Source organism: Nerophis ophidion, linkage group LG04 (assembly GCF_033978795.1).
Source record: "Nerophis ophidion isolate RoL-2023_Sa linkage group LG04, RoL_Noph_v1.0, whole genome shotgun sequence".
In the NCBI taxonomy this organism is placed as follows: Eukaryota; Metazoa; Chordata; class Actinopteri; order Syngnathiformes; family Syngnathidae; genus Nerophis; species Nerophis ophidion.
Genome location: NC_084614.1, coordinates 31515335 through 31539989, shown reverse-complemented (window position 1 = coordinate 31539989; position 24655 = coordinate 31515335). Strand labels below are relative to the sequence as shown.

The 24655-nt window shown below is 37.5% G+C and overlaps 1 protein-coding gene across 2 annotated transcripts in view; it reads right to left on the bottom strand.

Annotated features, from left to right (window-relative positions):
* Positions 1-5601: 5601 nt before the first annotated feature.
* Positions 5602-24655, bottom strand: part of LOC133551280 (retrovirus-related Pol polyprotein from type-2 retrotransposable element R2DM) — a 28221-nt gene continuing 9167 nt past the window's right edge. The window contains exons 3-4 of one of the 2 annotated variants that reach the window (XM_061897834.1): positions 22427-22501; positions 5602-16336 (exon numbers count right to left, since the gene is read on the bottom strand). In XM_061897834.1, the coding sequence (XP_061753818.1) occupies positions 8817-9908 (1092 nt within the window). In that variant the 5' untranslated portion in view covers positions 9909-16336; positions 22427-22501 and the 3' untranslated portion in view covers positions 5602-8816. The remainder of the gene's footprint in view (positions 16337-22426; positions 22502-24655) is intronic. The other variant, XM_061897833.1, reaches the window with a different exon arrangement.

The following is a 24655-nucleotide window of genomic DNA, read 5'->3' as shown; positions in this document are numbered from 1 at the left end:
CCGCTTGAGGTCCTGGGTGATGGTGGTGCCCAAGGAACGGAAGGAGTCCACAATGGAGACAGGAGTGGGAAAGTCAATCAGGGTGAGGGGGGAATGTGGGGCTGTGACTTTCCTGAAGTCCATGATCATCGCCACTGTTTTCTGGGGGTTCAGCTCGTTATACTCTTCATTATGTCTTTGATCTACATTTAAAGAGGTTGTATACAACTTGATCAAAGTCATACCAAAAACTATAACACGACCTCCATGTTACCATTAGTGGGTCACTGAAAAGATGAACCAAATACAGGTTAAACTTTGTTAAACACTTTTGTGCGCGCCGGTGTTTATGTATTAAAGTGTTTGTGGTTTTGGAGCGTTTGGACGTTGCCGCACGTGTAATAAAACACATACAATGTTAGGAACTGCACTGCATTATATGTTTATAATCCTTTTTATATAGCAAACAAGGGTGTAAGTACATATTACGCATTTATAAAACCAAATCAAGTTGAAAGTCTAATATTACAGCCCAAAGCAAGCACTTGCTCTGTCTTAGAATTCCACCATCGTGTCTCATCTATCGTCGCCTGTCATATCACATTTTCATCGCAGTGGAAGCTGATCTCTCCCATCTCGCTGGATTACTGTGCCTCTAAAGCCCCTATGGAAGACACTTGACCCTGAGAGGAGGAGTGACAGTAAACCCCAACTGCCCTTCTCTGCCGTCCTCCCGCCCTCGCCGTCCTCAGGGAACACTGCCAGTGAGTCTCTATGTCAAAATGACTCATTAGTCTTGTCTGTGAATCAAACCGGCAGCAGCGGTCCCATAAATAGAGGTAAAATAGGGTAGCCTTCCCACATCTTATTTTTGGTATGTGCGAAAAAAAAATAATAGTGTTTTAATCAAACAAGTTCAGAAAGGCCACAGCAAACAATTGCTGACATGCAAACTGATGACATGACAACAAATGTTTTCAAATTAGAAATACAAGTACAGTTTATTATTAGAACTGATCAAATTCATGATAGAATGGGACCGATTAACATCACAATGTTAAATACATTTTACACCAAATATGTTCATTTTAGATGCTTTGTTAAGTGCACCATATATTTTTTAGTAAAGTATTCTATAATGCTGCATGATTAGCAAATAACTGTTTGACTGGATTTAGAACACACGTGAGTTATCAAAGTTGTGATAATACAGCAATGATTCAGTGACACCGCAGTTCAGAAAAGATAACAACAAAGAGAACCAGCAGAATATTTAAAAATAAAGTTTTTTTTGTTTTTTTCAGTTCAGTTTCAGTTTATTTCGAAAAGGGACAAGCGGTGGGAAATGGATGGATGGATTATTTGTATTAACTTCTGTATGTTCTGTCCTGAACAAAACACAATCGTGTCATCTGCAAAAAATACTAATTTTAAGTCATTTTGTAACTTTACAAATGTCGTTTGTATAGCGATTGAACAATTTTGTTTGTGTAATGCTTGTGGTTAGAGCGTCAGTCCTAAGATCGGTAGGTTGTGAGTTCAAACCCCGACCAAGTCATACCAAAGACTATAAAAATGGGACCCATTACTGCCCTGCTTGGCACTTAGCATCAAAGGTTGGAATTGGGGGTAAAATCACCAAAATGATTCCCGGGCGCGATCCCCACTGCTCCCCTCACCTCCCAGGGGGTGAGCAAAGGGATGGGTCAAAGAGGACAAATTTCACCACACCTCGTGTGTCTGTGACAATCATTGGTACTTTAGTTAATTTAATTTAATTTAATTTAATTTAATTTAATTTAATTTAATTTAATTTAATTTAATTTGATTTAATGTAATTTAATTTAATTTAATTTAATCTTTGATCTTCTTTTCCAAAGGTGAATAAATGAAAATCATTGAATGATTAACGCCACAAATGTAATTACAATTTAAACTCTGCAGTTGTTTTGCTCACCAAAACTACCACCATTCTTCTTTGAAACAAACGCTGACATAATATGACTTAATGTACTAAACATTGTTTGGAATTAAAACATGATTTGGGCCAATGACTAAAAAACATAATATTAGCTATGCTTTTCATCAGAGCTTCTTAATCTTTTTGACCTCGGGGTTCAACTTTTTCACTATAGAGGGTCCCAGGGCCCACTCAAATATTAACACTGAATTATTAATCCTAGTTTTGATTTTAATGGTATTCGATAATTATATCTAACCTACTTACAGTGTAACATGAATAAACCTTGTCACATAATTGTTACGGAGGTTGAGACAAGAACACATAGATCTTTCTTTTTTTTATGCATTCCAATTAGTAATATACAGCAACTACGAGGTGGCTAACAATGAAGCTAATGGAAGTCATTAGCTTCCAGAGCCCACTAAAAATATCCAAAAATCACCAACAATACTCTATTTACATGTCGTGACCTAAAAATTAACCAAGTAATATTGATATTGTTATTATAAGCAATAACACAGAGGAACTACTTCTAGCGCCAACTTGATCACAGAGAGGTAACTACGGCAGCTTATGCAGCTATATCCATATTGAGCTGCCGGTTAAGTTTGTGTTGGATTAATAAAACATGCCTCTCACTTGTATAGTAGATGCTTGTTGCCATTAACCGAGAAGTTGGTCAACTTTTATATTCAACTTTTCCCCAGCGATAGCGAGAAAGACACAAAAAGACGCTTGTTTGCGTCCACTTTTCTTTTTTTTATTTACCTTTGTGAGGATTATGATTAATCCTTCATCTAGACGGGAAGATGTGAACATTCCTTCAGTCAGCATCTCAGTGACAGCAGACTCAGCTTCCAAAACGTGTTTATTATCCTTATATTCAGGCTCAAAAATATAAGGTTCTGGATCATCATTTGTTCCAAAGTAGTAGTCGTGAAGTCTGCCATGATTAGTTGGTGTTGAAGGAAAAAACAAACGTTGTGATGCGTCTGTCTGTGAAATTAATGTGCTGCCGTATGCCTAAAATGACCAAAAAACATAATTATTATATATTATAATTAGGGGTGGGCAAATTAATGCGTTAATTATGCGTTAACTCATCAATCTATTAACGCCGACAATTATTTTATCGCACATTTGCGTATGTTGTTTACATGCTTTTATTTTGTTAACGCCTTTTCTTAACAAGATGGCGTCGCCCGGAAAAGCTTCGGCGTCGAGGGGCTCTTGTTAAAGATGGAACATTTGGCAAAAATACCGGACAATTCTGCAAATTTCATGGCTGGCTTACAGCGTGGTCATTCCGGGATCACTTACGACCGCCAGACAATTCTGAATGTGGATAGATCGGGCCGTTTTGGACTGAAGGATGAGTGCTTGCTAGACCGGCTAGCTAGCATCGGAATACTTTGCCGGCTACATCCAGCGGCCTGTGAAGCAGCGGAGTATATGTGTTGTCTGTCTATTTATGAATAATGCAGACGAGGAGTGTTGGCTGAGTTCTTAACGTTTACTTTCAGAGCGTGCATATCACAACATACAAGATGCCGTCATGGCAACACACAACCTTTACCGGGTTACCGCGCATGCTCGTCACTCCTGTTGCATGCTGGGTAGGGTAGTTCTTAATTCCCTGGCTCATAACATCACATGTGTGTTGTCCCTGGCTCATAACATCACAACATGTATATGATGCGTGCAGTTTATCAAAGCACCAAGCAAACAATCGGAAAATTCCCATCATATCAATTCCTAGATATGGTCATAATTATTTTAAGTGCACTACGCAGAATAAACACAACATTATTCATATTGCTACTACGGATAATTTGATCAAAAATTCCCTAAAACAGCCCACTACCTATAATATAGGTTTTTTAAACATAAGATCCCTGATAAAAAAAAAAAATGTTTCTGCTGTTACCTCAGAAATTGCCTGTTCAGATGTTATGATTGTGGCTCAGAGATTTCTATGTAGATTATATTTATTTTCCATAACAAACAGGATAACTTAAATACCCTGGCAGTGGCAATAAGCTTAAATGTTTGTATTTACATTTTTTGAGTTGATTTTCATAAAATATGCTATTTAACTGCTACTGTTTAACAAGGACTGATTTAAATTGTGTTTGCACAACAAATGTTTTGGCGCTTTTGTTCATGTGGGAGAATATTCCAATAAAGGTGCACTACACACTACTTTTGAATTCATTATTGGGCTTTGCGTATACAATGCAGTTAATCACGATTAATCAGAGAAATACTGCGATTAACTTCGATTAAAAGTTTTAATCATTGCCCAGCCCTAATTATAATGAATGTGCCTTTTTACTACATTACATAGGTCGGCAACCCACGGCTCCGGAGCCGCATGCGGCTATTTGATCACTCTGATGTGGCTCAGCTGCTAAATTGCCAACCCCAGTGATTATTCCGGGAGGTTTCTGGATTTTAGTACCTCTTTCAGAATTCACCCGGGGATAACACAAAAGTGACTGCAACGCGTACTTACAGTAGTCAACTGCCATACAGGTTACACTGAGGGTTGTAATATAAACAACTTTAACACGCCCACCTCAACCGACGCACGGAGGGCGTGGGGGGGATTTGGTTGTAATTGGGGTGTATAATGTGGCCCGGAAGAGTAGGGATGCATGGGATTCCGGGTATTTATTCTTTTGTGTTTATGTTGTGTTACAGTGGCGATGTTCTCCCAAAATGTGTTTGTCATTCTTGTTTGGTGTGGGTTCACAGTGTGGTGCTTATTAGTAACAGTGTTAAAGTTGTTTATATTACAACCCTCAGTGTAACCTGTATGGCAGTTGACTACTGTAAGTACGCGTTGCAGCCTCATGCGACATATGACTGGGCTGGCAAGCTGATTGACGTGTTGTAGAGGGCCCCAAAGGCAGCACCTCCAAACGATGCCCTTATTATTGTTAATCGGGGGAAAGTCTGCAAACATTCGCAAGAATAGTTGATCCGACATTTGGTAGTCTCTCGAAATATTCAGGAGGATTGGCAAGTGTGATGCTGTCAAGAGGCATTCATACAAAACTTGCGGGCCCCATTATCATTAAATTTTCATGTTAAGGTGCGGGCGGCGTGTGTGAGACCCCGGGTTTATGCATAGCACAAAGTGAAAAAAACTCTGTATGCAGTGTTATTTCATTTTAAATTTCAAAAGAGTTTTGTGGCTTCCATTGTATTCTCTATTTTGTGAAACGGGTCAAAATGGCTCTTTGAGTGGTAAAGGTTGCCGACCCCTGACTTACAGCATATATAGAAAAAAATTGTTGGAGGTTTTTGGATGTTTTTAGAGACTCCCATTACCTCCATATTCAGCTGACTTTTGCTAGCATTTATTTACAAGTGAGACTGTATATACAGTATATAAAAAAGGAAACCATGTGTATGGCATGTGATTGATAGGCAAAATACCCGAAAAGTGCTGTTCCCCCATAAAACTTCATTGCTCAGTCTCTGAGACATTGTGTCATGTCGAAAAGTGAATTTATTTTGGTTGCAAATTATTACCTCACTAATGTGTACTACATCAATAAGAGTAAAAGCTACATACATAACAAAATATGTGATAAATTTGCGCTGAGACGTGGACACTAGGTCAATGCACATACAAGTGAGTTGTTGAAGATTTTTATTTCCAAAGAGCTACAATGTAAGTGCAGGAAAAAGGATATATTGAAAGGTAAATTAACTCATTTTGGAATTTTCTCTATCGTTCACAATCATTATAAAAGACAAGACCACACGTGTCTTTTTTTCAAGATTTTAATGATGCTTAAAAGATGCGGCTAATGGGAGTCACAGTTTTAGCCTTCAAAGCCCTCTAAAACAACTTAAAAATTGTGTAGTAACATTTTATTTACACACCGCAAGTCCATATATAATGTAGTAACAGACATGTTCATAACATTACGTAATATGTTTAATATTTACCGTATTTTAATCATTTCCGGGATTTATTTCTTCCGCGCATTGATTTCTGTTTCCATGGCAGCACATGTCTGACTTCTGGTAACAACTTGTGTTTCTACTTTTTAACTCACACGAGTGTGTGTTCAAATCATGGCAGACTTGGTAACAGAAAACAAAGACAATTATTTTTGGACAAATGAAGAATCACCACCTTATATTTTTTAAGCTGAATATACTGAGGATGAACTAATTCTTAGTCACTTTAATAGCGATCATGATACACGCAGCACGTGACGTCACGCGTGTTATTACAGCTACACTTCATACTGTCTTTGGCTAGCTCAGCTTTGTACAAACAAAACATGAAATGTGGGCTAACACTTTATAGACTCTGTAATATGATTGTTGATGTTTTTCAGTCAGTACTGATTAGTGTTTTTTTTCGCAGTTTGTGCATTACAAACTCAAATGCGTTCCACGCTAACGTAGAAGCTGGCTGATCTCCTGCCATAGTTAGCTTTTACGGCTTATACCGAAGCACACCAATGTTGTTACTACGATTGAAAAAGAGTTCTTCAGTGATCACTCTTAAAAAAACAATGTCGGTACAGTTTGGTTATTTTTTAGGTTACGGAACTTAAATTAAGTATTGTTGACGGTTTTTGAATGCATTTTTAAAGTGATTTAGAGGTAGACTTGATTGCTCCCATTAGCAGCATTGCTAGCCACCTAAAACCAGCCTTTTTTTACATTTTGTCTTCTTGTCCCTCATAATGATTGTGAACGATAGGAAAAATTCAACAAAAAGTGGAGTTCCCCCTTTAAGTGGTATCTGTCGGAAAGGAATCTGTCAGCACACCATTAAAAGCATTGGAATAAAACAAGCTACAAACAACATTGTGCATCTTATGTGATATTTTTTGGAATTTTTAGTATCACATATTGCATATACAATAATAAAGGGGCACTGGATCGTATAAAAACTGAAGCAACTTTTTCCATCAGAAATAATGTAAATTATCAAAGTCAATCAATTCGACACCCAAAAATATTAACACGTCTAATAGAGAATAATTAGTTTTATATGCGGACAACAATCCAAAACACACATTGATGATTATTAAAATGGACAAACGATTGTTTAATATCATGTTTACCTTTATTGAAGCCACTTTTTGTTGATGGGGTCAGAGGTATGAGGGGGAATGCCACCTTCATACTTTGTGATTCAATAGTGTTTCTCAACTTGTTTATCAGAGTGCCAGAACTCACAACATTTTTCAAGGTCGTGGTGGCTTATTTTGCAGCCAACTAGAGTGTTTTTCAACCACTGCGCAGCGACACACTGGTGTGCCGTGAGATACCAACTGGTGTGCCGTGGGATTTTGTCTTTTCACCTAATTGGGTTAAAAATATTTTTTGCAAACCAGTAATTACAATCTGCAAATAATGTGCTGTTGTTGAGTGTCTGTGCTGTCTAGAGATTGGCAGAGTAACCTTGTAATACTCTTCCATATCAGTAGGTGGCAGCAGGTAAGCTCTGGAACACTCTGCCCCTCCATGTTCAAACTGCTTCCGCAGTGGAGTGTTTTAAGTCTCGTCTTAAGACCCACTTTTATTCTTTGGCTTTTAACACTACGTGAGTTGTGTGGTCCTCTGTCCTCTGTTGTCCTCTGTGTTTTTATACTTTTTGATTTCTATTTTACTGTGTCAATTGATTTTACCCTTTAAAATTGTTTTTAATTATATTTATTTTTATATTGTTTTTACATTGGTTTTATATTTATTTATTTTTTGTTTTTATTCAGTCATTGGTGGAGCATAATATTGTTTTTTAATATTGATTTTAACATGGCTGTGCAGCACTTTGGAAACGTTCTTGTTATTTAAATGTGCTATATAAATAAAGGGTATTGGATTGATTGGATTGGTAGCTAATTGCTTTGTCGTGATCACAATATGCAGACGATGCTTAAACCAAATATATACAGAAGGCGGGTGCCGCTAACAAAAGGCATTGAAGCTTGGGTATGAATGAAATTAAAACTGAACTGGCTCAAAAGCAAACAAAAACAGCGTGTGGAGCAGAGAAGGCGTCCATAAAGTACATCCAAACATGACATGACAATCAACAATGTCTCCATGAAGGAGGATAGCAACAATTTAAATATTCTTGATTGCTAAAACAAAGCAGGTTTGGGGAATAGCGCTCAGGAAAGAAATGAAACTGCTACGGGAAAATACCAACAAAACAGGAAAAGCCACCCAAAGACAAGAACTAAAACACTACACAGGAAAATACAAACCAAAAAACTCTAAATAGGTTGCAGCGTGATGTGACAGCTCGTGACAGTACTTTGAGACAAGAGGTATAGAGATGCATGTTAAGTTATGTTTTGAATTCATATCCAATCCTTGCGAGAACATCTTTTTACTGTCAATATCGGCTGCTGAGTTAAATATTTAATGTTTTCTGCTGGTGATGTGCTTGCGCATTTTTTCAATTAAAAAAATGTGCCTTGGCTCAAAAAAGTTTGAAAAACACTGAACTAGAGTATTACCCGTTCCAAAACCAAGACGGTATAGGAAAATTGAAAAATAAACACTAACATTTTGGCTTGGATTTTTATAGAAAACCAAATCGTTCAAAAAGTGTAACATACGGAAATTGTGGTGCCACTATGCTGTATACTGTAAATTAAATGTTTTACCATTTAACTTTTTTCTTGGCTAGTCAAATTAAATCACTTTTATGGAAGCAATCATCTTTGCTTACTGTTGTTTTTGCTAGTTTAGATATTGTTTGAAAGTGAACAACTGCATGGAAAATCAAAAATTAATTAGTTCCACATCTACAACAAGGAAGTTTTATATAGGTATTGCATTGACTTTTTTTCCCCATCCATCCATCCATCCATCCATCTTCTTCCGCTTATCCGAGGTCGGGTCGCGGGGGCAACAGCCTAAGCAGAGAAGCCCAGACTTCCCTCTCCCCAGCCACTTCGTCTAGCTCTTCCCGGGGGATCCCGAGGCGTTCCCAGGCCAGCCGGGAGACATTTTCTTCCCAACGTGTCCTGGGTCTTCCCGGTGGCCTCCTACCGGGTGGACGTGCCATAAACACCTCCCTAGGGAGGCGTTCAGGTGGCATCCTGACCAGATGCCCCAACCACCTCATCTGGGTCCTCTCGATGTGGAGGAGCAGCGGCTTTACTTTGAGTTCCTCCCGGATAGCAGAGCTTCTCACCCTATCTCTAAGGGAGAGCCCCGCCACACGGCGGAGAAAACTCATTTCGGCCGCTTGTACCCGTGATCTTGTCCTTTCGGTCATGACCCAAAGCTCATGACCAAAGGTGAGGATGGGAACGTAGATCGACCGGTAAATTGAAAGTTTTGCCTTCTGGCTCAGCTCCATCTTCACCACAACGGATTGGTACAACGTCCGCATTACTGAAGACGCAGCACCGATCCGCCTGTCGATCTCACGATCCACTCTTCCCCCACTCGTGAACAAGACTCCTAGGTACTTGAACTCCTCCATTTGGGACAGGGTCTCCACCCCAACCCGGAGATGGCACTCCACCCTTTTCCGGGAGAGAACCATGGACTCGGATTTGGAGGTGCTGATTCTCATTCCGGTCGCTTCACACTCGGCTGCGAACCGATCCAGCGAGAGCTGAAGATCCCGGCCAGATGAAGCCATCAGAACCACATCATCTGCAAAAAGCAGAGACCTAATCCCGCGGCCACCAAACCGGAACCCCTCAACGCCTTGACTGCGCCTAGAAATTCTGTCCATAAAAGTTATGAACAGAATCTGTGAGAAAGGGCAGCCTTGGCGGAGTCCAACCCTCACTGGAAACGTGTCCGACTTACTGCCGGCAATGCGGACCAAGCTCTGACACTGATCGTACAGGGAGCGGACCGCCACAATCAGACTGTCCGATACCCCATACCCTCTGAACACTCCCCACAGGACTTCCCGGGGGACACGGTCGAATGCCTTCTCCAAGTCCACAAAGCACATGTAGACTGGTTGGGAAAACTCCCATGCACCCTCAAGAACCCTGCCGAGAGTATAGAGCTGGTCCACAGTTCCACGACCAGGACGAAAACCACACTGTTCCTCCTGAATCCGAGGTTCGACTATCCGGCGTAGCCTCCTCTCCAGTACACCTGAATAAACCTTACCGGGAAGGCTGAGGAGGACTTCTTTATTTTCCAATCATTCTTAAAACAGAAATATGTATAGGTTGAGACTTGCTGGAAAGGGGCTGACCCAGAAGGTGAAAGGAAGTAGATAAATGAGAGAAATGTGGGATCTGCGTTGCCAGACCTACAATAATGCACTAATGTTTCACTGAAGCGGATGATCTTGAATAACATCAAATTGGGTATGTATGATAATTGTCCTCAAAATACGATCATTTTAAGATTCTGTTCATTTTCCATCTGACAAGACGTACATGGAATCCGGTGAAGAGAAAAGACAGCAGTAAGCAAGGCTGCATGGAAGAGTTCTAACTAGGAGAGTCGAAGTAACCAAGGAGAAGACATGATTATTTTGGACAGGTCTGAAACATGATAGGTGTAAATCTATAAAGGTGTTTGATATTACCCAGATGGATGACTAAATAACAATTCTACTCCTACTAGGGATGGGTGGAACGATTCAAATATCGATGGTATCGATACCGGAGGTCTTTTCTGTTTATCTTAAAAAAAACACGTCATTTGACGGAGGGGGCTAATATTGCTGGATTTAAATATTGTTCAAAATGAAGGTTGTCTAAATATGTACATTAAATTCATGATGGAAAAGAAATAATGCAAATTCCAAAATCATTCAATAGTCAGAGTATACAAGTCAGTAATACACTATAAAAAGTATCTGCAATACTGATTTTGTATTTACTTGCTATCAAATTGCTTCGTCTACTCTGCTATTCCATTTCAGAACATTTAGTAGTTCATACAAAATGTACTGCCTTGCATTTATAACAAAACTATTGAAAAGTTTACATGTAAGCTATTTTTTTGTAATCATAATTATCCATAATGATAGTCAATCATCAATCAAAGTTTACTCATATAGCCCTAAATCATGAGTGTCTCAAAGGGCTGCACAAGCCACAACAAATTCCTCGGCTCAGATCCCACATCAGGGCAAGAAAAAACTCAACCCAATGGGATGACAATTAGAAACCTTGGAGGGGACCGTAGATGTGGGGACTCTCTCCTCCCCCTTTGTTGTAATGATCCATTTGTTCCTCACCACATGTAATTCAAAGTTTGCGGGTTCACTCTAATGCTTTTTTTTTTTTTAGCCTAAAGTAAGCATTTTCAAGCATTGAATAATCTTGATTAACATTTATTTGCCACAGACCAAAACCAATCAGAGTGGGCTGCTCATTATCTTTGAAACTGATTTGCTCAGCCTCAGGCAGCATTATTATATAGGATTGAAAGAGTGTAAAGGTCATTAAAAGGTGGCTCTCATAATGTTGATAAACATTAGGGAGTTTGTTAACAGGTTTTTTTATGCTCTACCTATAAAATATATTGGATTTACGATAAACGATTCCTACTTTGCGGAAAATCATCTAACACCATGCAGGCCAAGAACCAATATAATGTATAATGTATAATATTTTGGAAAGGCATGTCGCCCACATTTGTGGAAAGTGTTGCTGTTCATGCAGTTACTAGTCTTTTTAACATTTGTTGCATGTACTTTTCTTATTTTAAATAGTTAGTCATGACTAAATTAGATTTGGATTTTCCACTGTGGTGCAAAGTTATGCATTTAAATCAGTGTTTCCCACAGAAGTGCAATCTATTTGTGGGGGTGAGCAAAAAAACAAAAAACAAAGAATGCAACAAGGATGTTTAAAAATACGAATTAACTTTCTTCTGTTTTTTTTTTTTTTTTTTTAAAGGTGGCAAGCCTGTGAGTGCTTTTGGATATGTGAGGCTAAGACACCTGCACCTGCTGCTTTTTTGGGAAGAGTGAGCCAAGCTCTTTTGTTAAAATCTCCAAAAGTTTCCAATAAGATTAGGATAAGTAGTTACATTTGTAACAACAACAAAAAGACACATTTGGAAGTTCCCCAACTGTAATGACAATGAGCAGACCAGGTTCCACATCTTGCGTGCGCAGCAAAACCTGCCGTACGCCCTTTTTCACGACAAAGTTCAGATGTATCCATCCATCCATCCATTTTCTACCGCTTATTCCCTTTTGGGGTCGCGGGGGGCACTGGCGCCTATCTCAGTGGCAGAGGGGTTAGTGCGTCTGCCTCACAATACGAAGGTCCTGCAGTCCTGGGTTCAAATCCAGGCTCGGGATCTTTCTGTGTGGAGTTTGCATGTTCTCCCCTTGACTGCGTGGGTTCCCTCCGGGTACTCCGGCTTCCTCCCACCTCAAAAAGACATGCACCTGGGGATAGGTTGATTGGCAACACTAAAATTGGCCCTAGTGTGTGAATGTGAGTGTGAATGTTGTCTGTCTATCTGTGTTGGCCCTGCGATGAGGTGGCGACTTGTCCAGGGTGTACCCCGCCTTCCGCCCGATTGTAGCTGAGTTCAGATGTATCAAGACTGAAATGAGCATGGAAATGTGTGGTGCCTCACGCCAGATTTCTACAGGCCGTGGATACTTTGGTGACACACAGGTGGTCCTTCGGGCTTTGCCAACATATAACATGATTTCGAGAATGTAAACAAATTGAGGAAAGGACACAGAATTCATTTTTGGCCAATGCATTTAATGCATCATAGTATTTGTGAGGGTGTATATTCTTTATCTAAACCAGGGGTCACCAACCTTTTTGAAACCAAGAGCTACTTCTTGAGTACTGATTAATGCGAAGGGCTACCAGTTTGATACACACTTAAATAAATTGCTAGAAATAGCCAATTTGCTCAATTTACCTTTAACTCTGTTATTGTTAATTAATGATATTTATCTTTGTGGAAACACTGATCATCTTATTGATTTCTCACAATAAATATATATAGAAACAGATAAATATTAAACAAAAAAAAGGGTATTTCTGTCTGTCATTTCGTCGTACATTTTTTTTCCTTCTACGGAAGGTTTTTTGTAGGGAATAAATGATGAAAAAAACACTTAATTGAACGGTTTAAAAGAGGAGAAAACACGAAAAAAATGAAAATTAAATTTTGAAACATAGTTTATCTTCAATTCTCTTAACAATTCAATATTCAACCGAAAAAAAGAGAAAAACTAGCTAATTCGAATCGTTTTGAAAAGATTAAAAAAAGAATTTATGGAACATCATTAGTAATTTTTCCTGATTAAGATTAATTTTAGAATTTTTTTGACATGTTTTAAATAGGTTAAATCTAATCTGCACTTTGTTAGAATATATAACAAATTGGACCAAGCTATATGTCTAACAAAGACGAATCATTATTTCTTCTAGATTTTCCAGAGCAAAAAATTTAAAAGAAATTCAAAAGACTTTGAAATAAGATTTAAATTTGATTCTACAGATTTTCTAGATTTGCCAGAAGATTTTTGGGGAATTTTAATCATAACAAGTTTAAAGAAATATTTCACAAATGTTCTTCGTCGAAAAAACAGAAGCTAAATAGATGAATTAAATTAAAATGTATTTATTATTTTTACAATAAAATGAAAAAAAAAATACTTGAAAATTGATTTAAATTGTCAGGAAAGAAGAGGAAGGAATTTAAAAGGTAAAAAGGTATATAAGGTTGTATTTTTCCTCTAAAATTGTCTTTCTAAAAGTTATAATAAGCAAAGTAAAAAAATAAATGAATTTATTTAAACAAGTGAAGACCAAGTCTTTAAAACATTTTCTTGGATTTTCAAATTCTATTTGAGTTTTGTCTCTCTTAGAATCAAAAATGTCGAGCAAAGCGAGACCGGCTTGCTAGTAAATAAATACAATTTAAAAAAATAGAGGCAGCTCACTGGTAAATGCTGCTATTTGAGCTATTTTTAGAACAGGCCAGCGGGCTACTCATCTGGTCCTTACGGGCTACTTGGTGCTCGCGAGCACTGCGTTGGTGACCCCTGATCTAAACAATACTTTTGCCACCTATTGCTGTCACGATGTGTTTCTGTGACTCTAGCACATGTACTTGGCCAGTCAAGCAGACAATAGTGGGCGGTGGTTGCAACATGGAGAAATTATCCGCCTGTGTGTCACGTACGGCTGCTGTAGTAAGAAGCTCTCCTGGGTTGTAATAATATATTGAGCAATGAAACGAGAGTCAAAGTCTTTTGAATCCTTTTTGATGTGCTGGCGTGTTTAAATTTAAATTATTGCAAACCAAATATGACATAAAACTCACATGAAACTAATCTGACTTTAGGAACACATTTTGATGCAAGTTACACATGTCATATTTATATTGAGGGTAATTTAGAGTCACTGACCTTATCTAAAGTTTTACGTATCATTGCAGCGTCTGTCTTTTTGACCATGCACGCCCATCTTCTTCTTCACCTTCTTTCTGAAGCTCGACCATTAATTATTTATTTTATCGCCTGGGTGCAAATTTTGAAGCGCACAGCATTCCCACAATCTCAACCCTCTTAAAACACGGACAAAGAAGCACCAACTACTCTCTGAATCCTGGCTTATTTCAATACAATTTCCATATTTATAAGGAGGCATGGTCTGGGTGTGCCCAACCAAGCAGACATCTGGGATCAATTCCACGTTGATTGCGATGTAACAAAGAAATGTGGTTAGATTTGTGCATGTGCACACTTTAAAACTTGTGATTTGAAAATCTTTTTTTTTCTGGATTTGAATGTACGTCTATTATTAGTAGGAAATCCATGCAACTCTTAATGGATGAGGCCTCAGGTGCGTATGAGTTATTAATACCATCTACTGTACGTCTTCGTAACAACAATCTGGCAGTGCCATTATAATGTGTTCATGCGTGAGGGCCTAGGTAGCTTCAAGTTTTTTGGTGGGGGTCCAAATGAATAATTTAATGGGAATTACTGTTATTATTAGGACTAACTGGTTTATTTAGATTTTTTTGTTTCTTACGGCCACTCCACAAATAGAGTACTCTATGTGCTAAAAATGCTATATTTTACCATTTGAGTAAAAAGAAGACCTACTCCTATATCTGCTCCTTTTTGGACATGTCGTGATGAGAAAATGGAAATATGTGATGTATCATCTGCAATGAGATGGCGACTTGTCCAGGGTGTACGCCGCCTTCCACCCAATTGTAGCTGAGATAGGCACCAGCGCCCCCAAAGGTAATAAGCGGTAGAAAATGAATGGATGGTGATGTACCATATTGTGACTGTATACATGTTTGAAATGAACTTAAACAACAGCAACAACCTCTTGAAGGAAAACTGCATGTTTTTTGGAATGTTGTCCATCATCCACAATCCACAAAATGTGAGACAAAAACACAGTTCCTTTTTGGGGGTTTTAAAAAGTAAAGCCGCTAGAACAAGGTGGCTGTCTAGAAATTACAATTGATCTATTCCGCGTATAAAAAAAAAACATTGAACAAAGCCTACAACGCTCAATTTACATGCTCTGACCTACATGTAACAAAGCTACGGTATAACATTGGTTCCGACCCACTATGAAACAAAAAACTTGCCTTTGAGTCAATAAAAGCTAATGCTCGATCATAAATCATGCATCTCACCTGAATAGTAGACGGTTGTGGCACCAAGCCGGGAAGTTGGTCAACTTTGAAAATCCACCTGCTACCATCTTGATCCTATATGGCTCTCAACAAATGGAACACAGCATTGTATTACCGCAACTTTGCTCGGAAGTGTTTTTTTATCAGAGGAATGAGAGCTAGTCTGAATTTTGTTGCAATGCGCGCTGTCATATCAATCCACCAAGGAAATAAGTTCCAGTAAAGCTTTTGATGACCAAAATACTGTAAATATTACATGATATAATGATTGATCCAGTTACCAAATTACATATATACTAGTTAGTGCATGTTAGTGCATTTTTAGAGGGCAATATAGGCTGTTGTACTGTTGCAGTTTTCCCCATTTAGAATTCACAGAAAAGAGAAAGATACAGTATGTGTGTTTTTGTCTCACATAAGGATGGTGGATAATGGGCAGAATCCCCCAGGAAGTGCAGTTTAGAAAAAACTTGAATTACAAAATCCAGGTAAAAGTTGAAATCCTTCTACAGGGAAAGATCACTAAAACATCACTGCAACTGTAAACAATTCTAAACATGCTGGAGTTTTCTTGGCAGCCACTTCAAAAGAATCTTGTACAGCTTTTTACTTTTCTTCTTGGACTTTCTCACATTCTTCATGGCTTTTTTGAGCAAACTGAACTTTAGGGAAGCATTTTGGGGCTCGTGGTACGCCTCATTTCCTCTCGCTGAATGATGATTTACAACCTCCAAGAAGCACCTTTCCTGCTGTCTGAAGTCGTACTCCACGCTAAAAGAACAACAAACAGATGCAAAATAAACAAACTTTTCAAAGACACTTGAGCTCTTGCTGAAAGTTCAACTCTACGTTACCATGAATCCTACAAGCGGTTTGTGGTATGTGTGACTATGGAACACATACCTGCCACAACTACAATTAATGATATCGTTTGATTTGTGCCTTGTCAATTGTCAGCACGGTCAAGGACAAGATACCAACATACATCAGAGAATAGCAAAAGCAATTTAGAAAATATATAGTTAAAGAAGAATCTTTCAAGATACGTTGTCTCAGTTTTGGCTTTGTAGTGCACAAGCCTTTTTTGTAAACTGTTTTTAAAAAGATCAAAGGAATTTTTGATTTCAGTCTTTTACCACAAACAGAATTGCTGGTTCAGTTGATTAGGATTTATTTTTGTATTGGCTCCACCTGACGCAATGTTTTATCTCGAGGGTGCAATCCAGAGTTGAAACCTCTGAGTACGAAAAGTCCTCTATAATCATTATTTTAAACTTAGCATGTCACACACAGGACAATCTGTTAACATACTATATATATAACATAACGTGTGTGTGTGTGTATATATATATATATATATATATATATATATATATATATATATATATATGTAGGTGTGGGAAAAATCACAAGACTACTTCGTCTCTACAGAACTGTTTCATGAGGGGTTCCCTCAATCATCAGGAGATTTTCAAAATCTCCTGATGATTGAGGGATTTTCAAAATCTCCTGATGATTGAGGGAACCCCTCATGAAACAGTTCTGTAGAGACGAAGTAGTCTTGTGATTTTTCCCACACCTACATATTGCGCTCTACCACGGTATCGAGCACTATTCTCTGGATTATCCAATCAAGACATATATATACATATATATATATATATATATATATATATATATATATATATATATATATATATATATATATATATATATATATATATGAAGAGTTCATACGCAAAAACCGATAAACGCCATTTTGATAAAGTTTAGCCCAGCCTCGGTAATATATAGTCCGCCACTTCTATTGTGGTATACCAAAATCAATTTGTTTGCAAATGTGGACAAATGCCGCTTTTAACGTCATTTAGTTCAGCGATTTATTGCAAGAGCAGATAAGCGCCATGGATCATCTACCACAAAAGCCGATATATCCGTTTGCCCAACCAGCGCTGCAGTACGGGATCACGTGACAAACAAAATGGGGTCGCGCACGGACTCACTCAGTGTTGTTATCCACGCATGAATAATTTGGAAGCTTCTCCTGTGAACACTGTTAAGCCAGCGAAAAAAACTGACCTGTTGAAGTTATTTGATGTTGGCGCTAGCACGCGTGTCCGTGAGTTTTACACCGCTGCGTTAAACGATGTTGTCGAGCATGGAGCTAATGTCGATAGCGATGATGAGTGAGCTGTTATCTGCACAGGAGTGTTTTTGATAGGCAAACCAGGTTGAGCATTTGTGCTTGTTTTATTAATAAAACATTGTCTTCATTGCAACACTGTTTTTTTTGTTTTTTCATTTTGTGCTGAAAGCACAAGGTAATATGTGAGGTCACAGTTCCAAAAAAAGCATGTCCGGTTAGCAAGTACGAAAAAACAATGTTCGCAGGGACAGCTAGATTTATGCGTACCAAGGGATCGAAACTGTTAAATAATGAAGTAAAGAAATGTGAAAAGTTGTTACGTTGAAATGTGGCTTTCGATACATTTCACGTTCTGTTTTTCTCTCTATCTTTATATTGAATATTATGCGAAATAACGACCGCAAAGAAAACAATTTTGGAGATATCTGTTTTTGCGACATATCATAATTTGGATATATCTGCTTTTGACCTAAAACCACATCAAACACTCTTACTTGAAAGCCATTCATTACATCAGCATTTCTTAAAAGTTTAGGCTTTCATGACTTGCGTATGTTGATATTAAATAAACCATTGTACGCTTGTACATGTACCGGCAACACCAGCAGGCAGAATATCGTCAATATACAGAATCGGTCAAAATGGATTTATCTGCTTTTGCATATGAACTCTTCATATATATATATATGTATATATATATATATATATATATATATATATATATATATATAGTGTACTGTATATATATATATATATAGTGTGTACTGTATATATATATATATATATATATATATATTATATGAAAATATTACATATATGTTATATTTTATATTGCTACTGTGGTCAATTTTTTGTGTACTTTGTACCTGCTTTATCCTGTCCATCCTTACCCTTTTCATCCTGTGTTGAACAATTTCCCTTGTGTATCAATACATTTTGTCTATGTCTATACATTTTTAATGCACTGCTTGTTCTTTGCTGTGTTGGAATAGGTGTTCAAAAAGATATATAGCCAGATTTGTAGAAAATGACAAAAAGGCTTCAGACATTCTGTCCTCAGATAACAAATTAATATGTTTTTAGATTGTGATTTAAATTGAGTTTTAGTAGAAGTTGGAACTGATACCTAAGTTAATGCTTAAACCACTCACACTGTACAGAGAACACATGAAGGACCAGAGGTGGGTAGAGTAGCCAGAAATTGTATTCAAGTAAGGGTACTGTTACTTTAGAGATGTATTACTCAAGTAAAAGTAAGGAGTAGTCACCCAAATATTTACTTGAGTAGAAGTAAAAAGTATGTTGTGAAAAAACTACTCAAATACTGAGTAACTGATGAGTAACCTGTTTGTTTAATGATGACGGCAACAAGTAATGCACAAAAACATAAAAATAGCTATGAACAAACTCAGAGCCAGGAATATCTCTTAAGCAACTAAAAAAATAACATATATTAAATAATATATATTTACTTTTACACTGTAATATATGTTATTTTTTTAGTTGCTTAAGAGATATTCCTGGCTCTGAATTTTACCTTTGCATCCTCATTATACTATTGGCTAAGTTTTATATTCATAAATGTAAGTTTCTCAATACCCAACCTGTTTTTTGTGCCTTTAAAAAAGATGTAGAACTCTGCATCAAAACACTCTACCTCTAACAACCAAAAAGCTGTGAAAACGATGATGCTGTATTCCAAATTTAATGTATTTACTGAGTTTGATTGAGTCTATGGCTTTGCACTTTGTTTATTTCATATATATATATTTTTTGCATCCTATTTTAGTTACTTTGAATTTAAAAAACCCTGGCGCTGTTTTGTATGGTTTTTATACTGTTTTGTATTGTTTTCGTACTTACTTTGATTATTATTTTAATCTGTTTGTAAAAGTTGAAATCTATAAATAAAGATTTATTTAAAAAAAAAAGTGCAGTTAATCATGTGACCACCTGGCGCTGTTTGATTGGTGAAACGGAGTGAAACGTCACCAGTGACTGCATTTGATTGGTGAAACGCAAGCATGTGATGGATCCTACTTTGAAAGTCAGTCTGACAAACCAAAACAAACAAAACGTGCATTATCAGATTGATAAAAAAAAGTAGTGAGCTGAATGTAAATAAATGGAGCGGAGTAAAAGTAGCGTTTCTTCTCTATAAACATATACTCAAGTAAAAATAAAAGTATGTTGCATTAAAACTACTCTTAGAAGTACAATTTATTCCCAAAGTTACTCAAGTCAATGTAACGGAGTAAATGTAACGCGTTACTACCCACCTCTGTGAAGGACATATATAATACAGTAATAAAACAAGTAAATACAAGAATGAAATGAAACCGTAGACCCCCACCAGGCCCTATTCATCAATGGTTAAATGTCCTGAATCCAAATAGTAATCGGGATCTGCCCCAAAATGTAATCATTTTTTCCTTTTCTCATTTTTGACATGTCCTGAAATTTAGATGAAAATCTGCCGATAATTTTTTCAATTATCTTTAGGGAAATGAAAAAACAAAGTGAACACTTGTCTTTCTTTACTATCTATGTTAGTTTTGGGTTGTTGGCATACACACCCAAACACACACAGAAGCGAAAATGTAAGGTAACAGCAGCAATTATGCAGATCAGTTGGTCCTTTCCTGAAAGTTTAATGAAAATCCGCTCATAACTTTTAGTTATTTTATTAACTAACTCTTACATAACCTCCTGGTGGACGTAATTAACGTCTAAATCACACAGAACACATGAAAGAGATAAGCATATAACACAGAAGTGAAAATATTAAATACAATAATTAAATAAACCAATACTAAAAAAAACTCCTTACTTACTGTATATTTACATATAAGGTCTGTTTACACACTGGAAGATCATTGCTAGTTTGGGCAATGATGAGACCACAACAATCAGCTCAGACCAGGCATGCAACCAAAGTTGATTTCAACACTAGTTGATGTGTAATTTCACTTCACTTTCCTTTTTTTTTGTGTGCTGCTACCACAAAAGTATGCATTATACTTGGGAGACACAATGAAGAGCAAAAAGTTTACTTTAAAAATTACGTTATCCCTACTCAGCGTAGCTTTAGTGATGGAAGAATGCCTGGTGGGTCTCACGTGAGGTAAAGGTACACACTGTATTCTTGCTTTGTGTGTGGTGCACAGGCTACCGTATTCTTTCAGTGCACACTAGAGATGCGCGGTTTGCGGTCTCATCCGCGGAGTCCGCGGATAAACCGCGGGTCGGGTGGTTGACATGACGAAAAAATAGATTTTAATTAGATTCGGGCGGGTGGCGGCTGAACCATCCGGAAATATTTGATATGGATGGTTCTGTGATCAGTATCCTTTGCCATTCAAAGTACCATTGAAGACCCGTGTCATAAAGCGAAGAAGACAATAAGAGACGCTATTATTCTCCTGAGACAATAAGAGACGCTATTATTCTCCTGAATGACTGCCGGTAATCACCCAGATAATAAGTATTAGGGCGTGCTATGAAGCCATTGGCTTTGTCGCCTACTACAACATGTACGATCTGCTTGTCAGTCCAGCATCATGTTATGTGTGGCTTCCGCGACAACACACACACGACTGCAAGGCATACTGGGTGACACAGAGTACACTAATGGTTGTGATATTAACAATAAACAATTTTAACACTCTTAATAATATGCGCCACACTGTGAAGCCACACCAATTAAGAACGACAAACACATTTCGGGAGAACATCCTCACAGTAACACAACATAAACGCAACACAACAAATACCCATAATCCTTTGTATTCATGACACTTCCTGACTATTTTATACACCCCGCTAGCAGCAAACCACACCAAACCGCCCCCCCAAGGGGGTGTAAAATATATTTGGGGGTATCACGGATACAAAGGATTATGGGTATTTGTTGTGTTGCGTTTATGTTGTGTTACTGTGAGGATGTTCTCCCGAAATGTGTTTGGCAATCTTGTTGGGTGTGGCTTCACAGCGTGGCACATATTAGTAAGTGTTAAAGTTGTTTATATCGCAACCATCAGTGTACTCTATATCACCCAGTATGCCTTTCAATCTTGAACATGTGATTGCGGAAGCTGCACACAACATGTTGCTGGACCAACAATCGGTTCGTACATGTTGTTGAAGGTGTCTAGGGTAATGGCTTCACAGCACGCCCGTATTCTTGTAATCAGGATGAACGCTATTGAGTAGTCGCGGGAACGTTAGCGGCTCCAATTGTCATCATTACTCTGTGAAACAGGTTTAAATAGCTCTGTGAGTGGTAAAGGCGGACAACTTCTGATGTATTTCAGCGGGCGGGTACGGTCCTGATAAAATGTTGGTTCGGGTGGACGGCGGATGGATGACGACTTTCGTGATCCGGATGCGGATGATATAATTGCCTATCCACGCATCTCTAGTGCACACACTCTTACTGGTTCTCAAGCAAATATCAAGGTTTTTTGTAACACAATTATGTTTTTAATCAATTCATTTGTAACTACAAAATGTCAGAACACAAAAAAATCAAATACAAAGGACTACTTGTAGTTAATTACCTGAAGTTTACGTCTAAAATACGAGACTAGATGTATTGTTACCTGTTTACTCTTAACTGTAACAGAGTTGTACGTTCATATGTTGGTCATGTGTAATGTGTTTAAGCGTTGCATTCATGAGCTCCCCTGACCACTTAAAAGCCTAAAACTACTCACCTGTAGACAATACAGGCAGTCTTTTGGCAAGTTGAACAGTTTTTTAGATCCTGTCCTGTCTTGAAGCATCGCCTTCTATAAAAAAAACACGAAAAAAACAAGTGTATAATAAATCAGCAAAACTTTCCAACCTTAAACATGTGCTTTTGTCACCTATCAATTGTATGGCATGAAACAGTTTGTACATTCTCAAATATGACCTCAGACAGTCACAACATATTAACAGTCCATGTGGGATGAGAATGATTGACAGAGACACATTGCTAGCAACCAACTATAACGGCTGCTATCTGGCTCAGAGGTGATTTGGAGTTAAATAATTGGACTCCCAGAAGTTACATCACACCAGTGGTTCTCAACCTTTTTTCAGTGATGTACCCCCTGTGAACATTTTTTTAATTCAAGTACCCCTAATCAGAGCAAAGGATTTTTGGTTGAAAAATAAAGAGATAAAGAAGTGAAATACAGCACTATGTCATCAGTTTCTGATTTATTAAATTGTGCAAAATATTGCTCATTTGTAGTGGTCTTTCTTGAACTATTTTGAAAAAAAGATATAAAAATAACTAAAAACTTGTTGAAAAATAAACAAGTGATTCAATTATAAAGATTTCTACACATAGAAGTAATCAACTTAAAGTGCCCTCTTTGGGGATTGTAATACAGATCCATCTGGATTCATGAACTTAATTCTAAACATTTCTTCACAAAAAAAAAGAAATCTTTAACATCAATATTTATTGAACATGTCCACAAAAAATCTAGCTGTCAACACTGAATATTGCATTGTTGCATTTCTTTTCACAGTTTATGAATTTACATTCATATTTTGTTGAAGTGTTATTCAATAAATATATTTCTAAATTATTTTTGAATTGTTGCTATTTTTAGAATATTTAAAAAAAAATCTCACGTACCACTTGCCATACCTTCAAGTACACCCAGGGGTACGCGTACCCCCATTTGAGAACCACTGCACTACAAGATATTGACATCATTTTTAATCATCAATCATTTTTGTATTGGGCGTTCTGCTAAAAATAAACAGTATTTCAAGTAGTCTGGCACACTTATACATATATGTGTAAATTTGTGATACATCGCAAAATGGAAAAATATTTTTTTTTAAATCTGGAGTTGATTTTTTATTATAATATTTTTTTTTTTTAATTTTTAATTCAGTGGTGTTCTACTGTAGCTTCAACAGCACCCTGTGTGAGACCCCCCATAAGCCCCCCACTTCTTTGTTACATTGATAGAAACATCGACTAGTGATAATAATCACTGATCATCTCTTAGTGTTTGGCTTTATTGGCACTGGGCATTGAGCACAATAAATATGAACCGTTTTTTTTGTTTCCCTGCAGCGTCCCCTGGGGAACAATGCCTTGGGAAAACCACCATTGACTCCAGTTATGTAAACACAAATGTAACTGCATATTCCCATTCCCAAAAATCTTGACTGGTTAAATTACGGTAAATACATGCCATATTATCGATTGTTACAGTAATTACTGAATATGCCAGCAATTTATGTTTACAGTGACATTCCGTAAATTCTTATACACAACCTTTCACAAAGTTCCTTTTTCACCTTGAGACAACTTTTGCTGTTACCATTGGAATAAGACTTGTGTCATACAGCACTGCAGGACTCTTAAAAATAAATACGCTATACAGAGAACATAGCCCAGGGAGATTCAACTAAATTGTTTTGGGGCATACATTTCCAGAAAGTTAACTACTATTAGTTAGCGTTCTCTAAAGTAGACATGTGATTTTGGTCCATTTATTTTGTCAGCATTACAGAAAACAAAGATCGTCTCTATGAAGCACTCGTGTTTTTAAGAATCTGCAGCAAAAATGTGAGTCACAAGTTTTTTTAACTGAACACCAGTTGAATAATTGGAAGAGAGAAGACCTAAAATGGAACCTTGAGGAACACCACTAGTATAAACAAAGACGTTGAAAAAATGTCAGCAGACTGCATCTGAAGAAAAGAAGCTACTGCAACACCTTAGTTACATAAATCACATTACGGAAAAATGTGTAAGTGTAAAAAAGGAAAGGACTTAAAAGGGTGTCTTGAGGAATGTTTCAGTTATGTAAAACACTTCACGCCACTGTGAAATTTCAATGCAAGTATCTTTTGCAGCTGGAATTTGCTGCAAAAATGTTTGTCTCCTTAGTTTTGAACTGAACTCGGGGGTCGGTTTGGTCTCTTTCCTG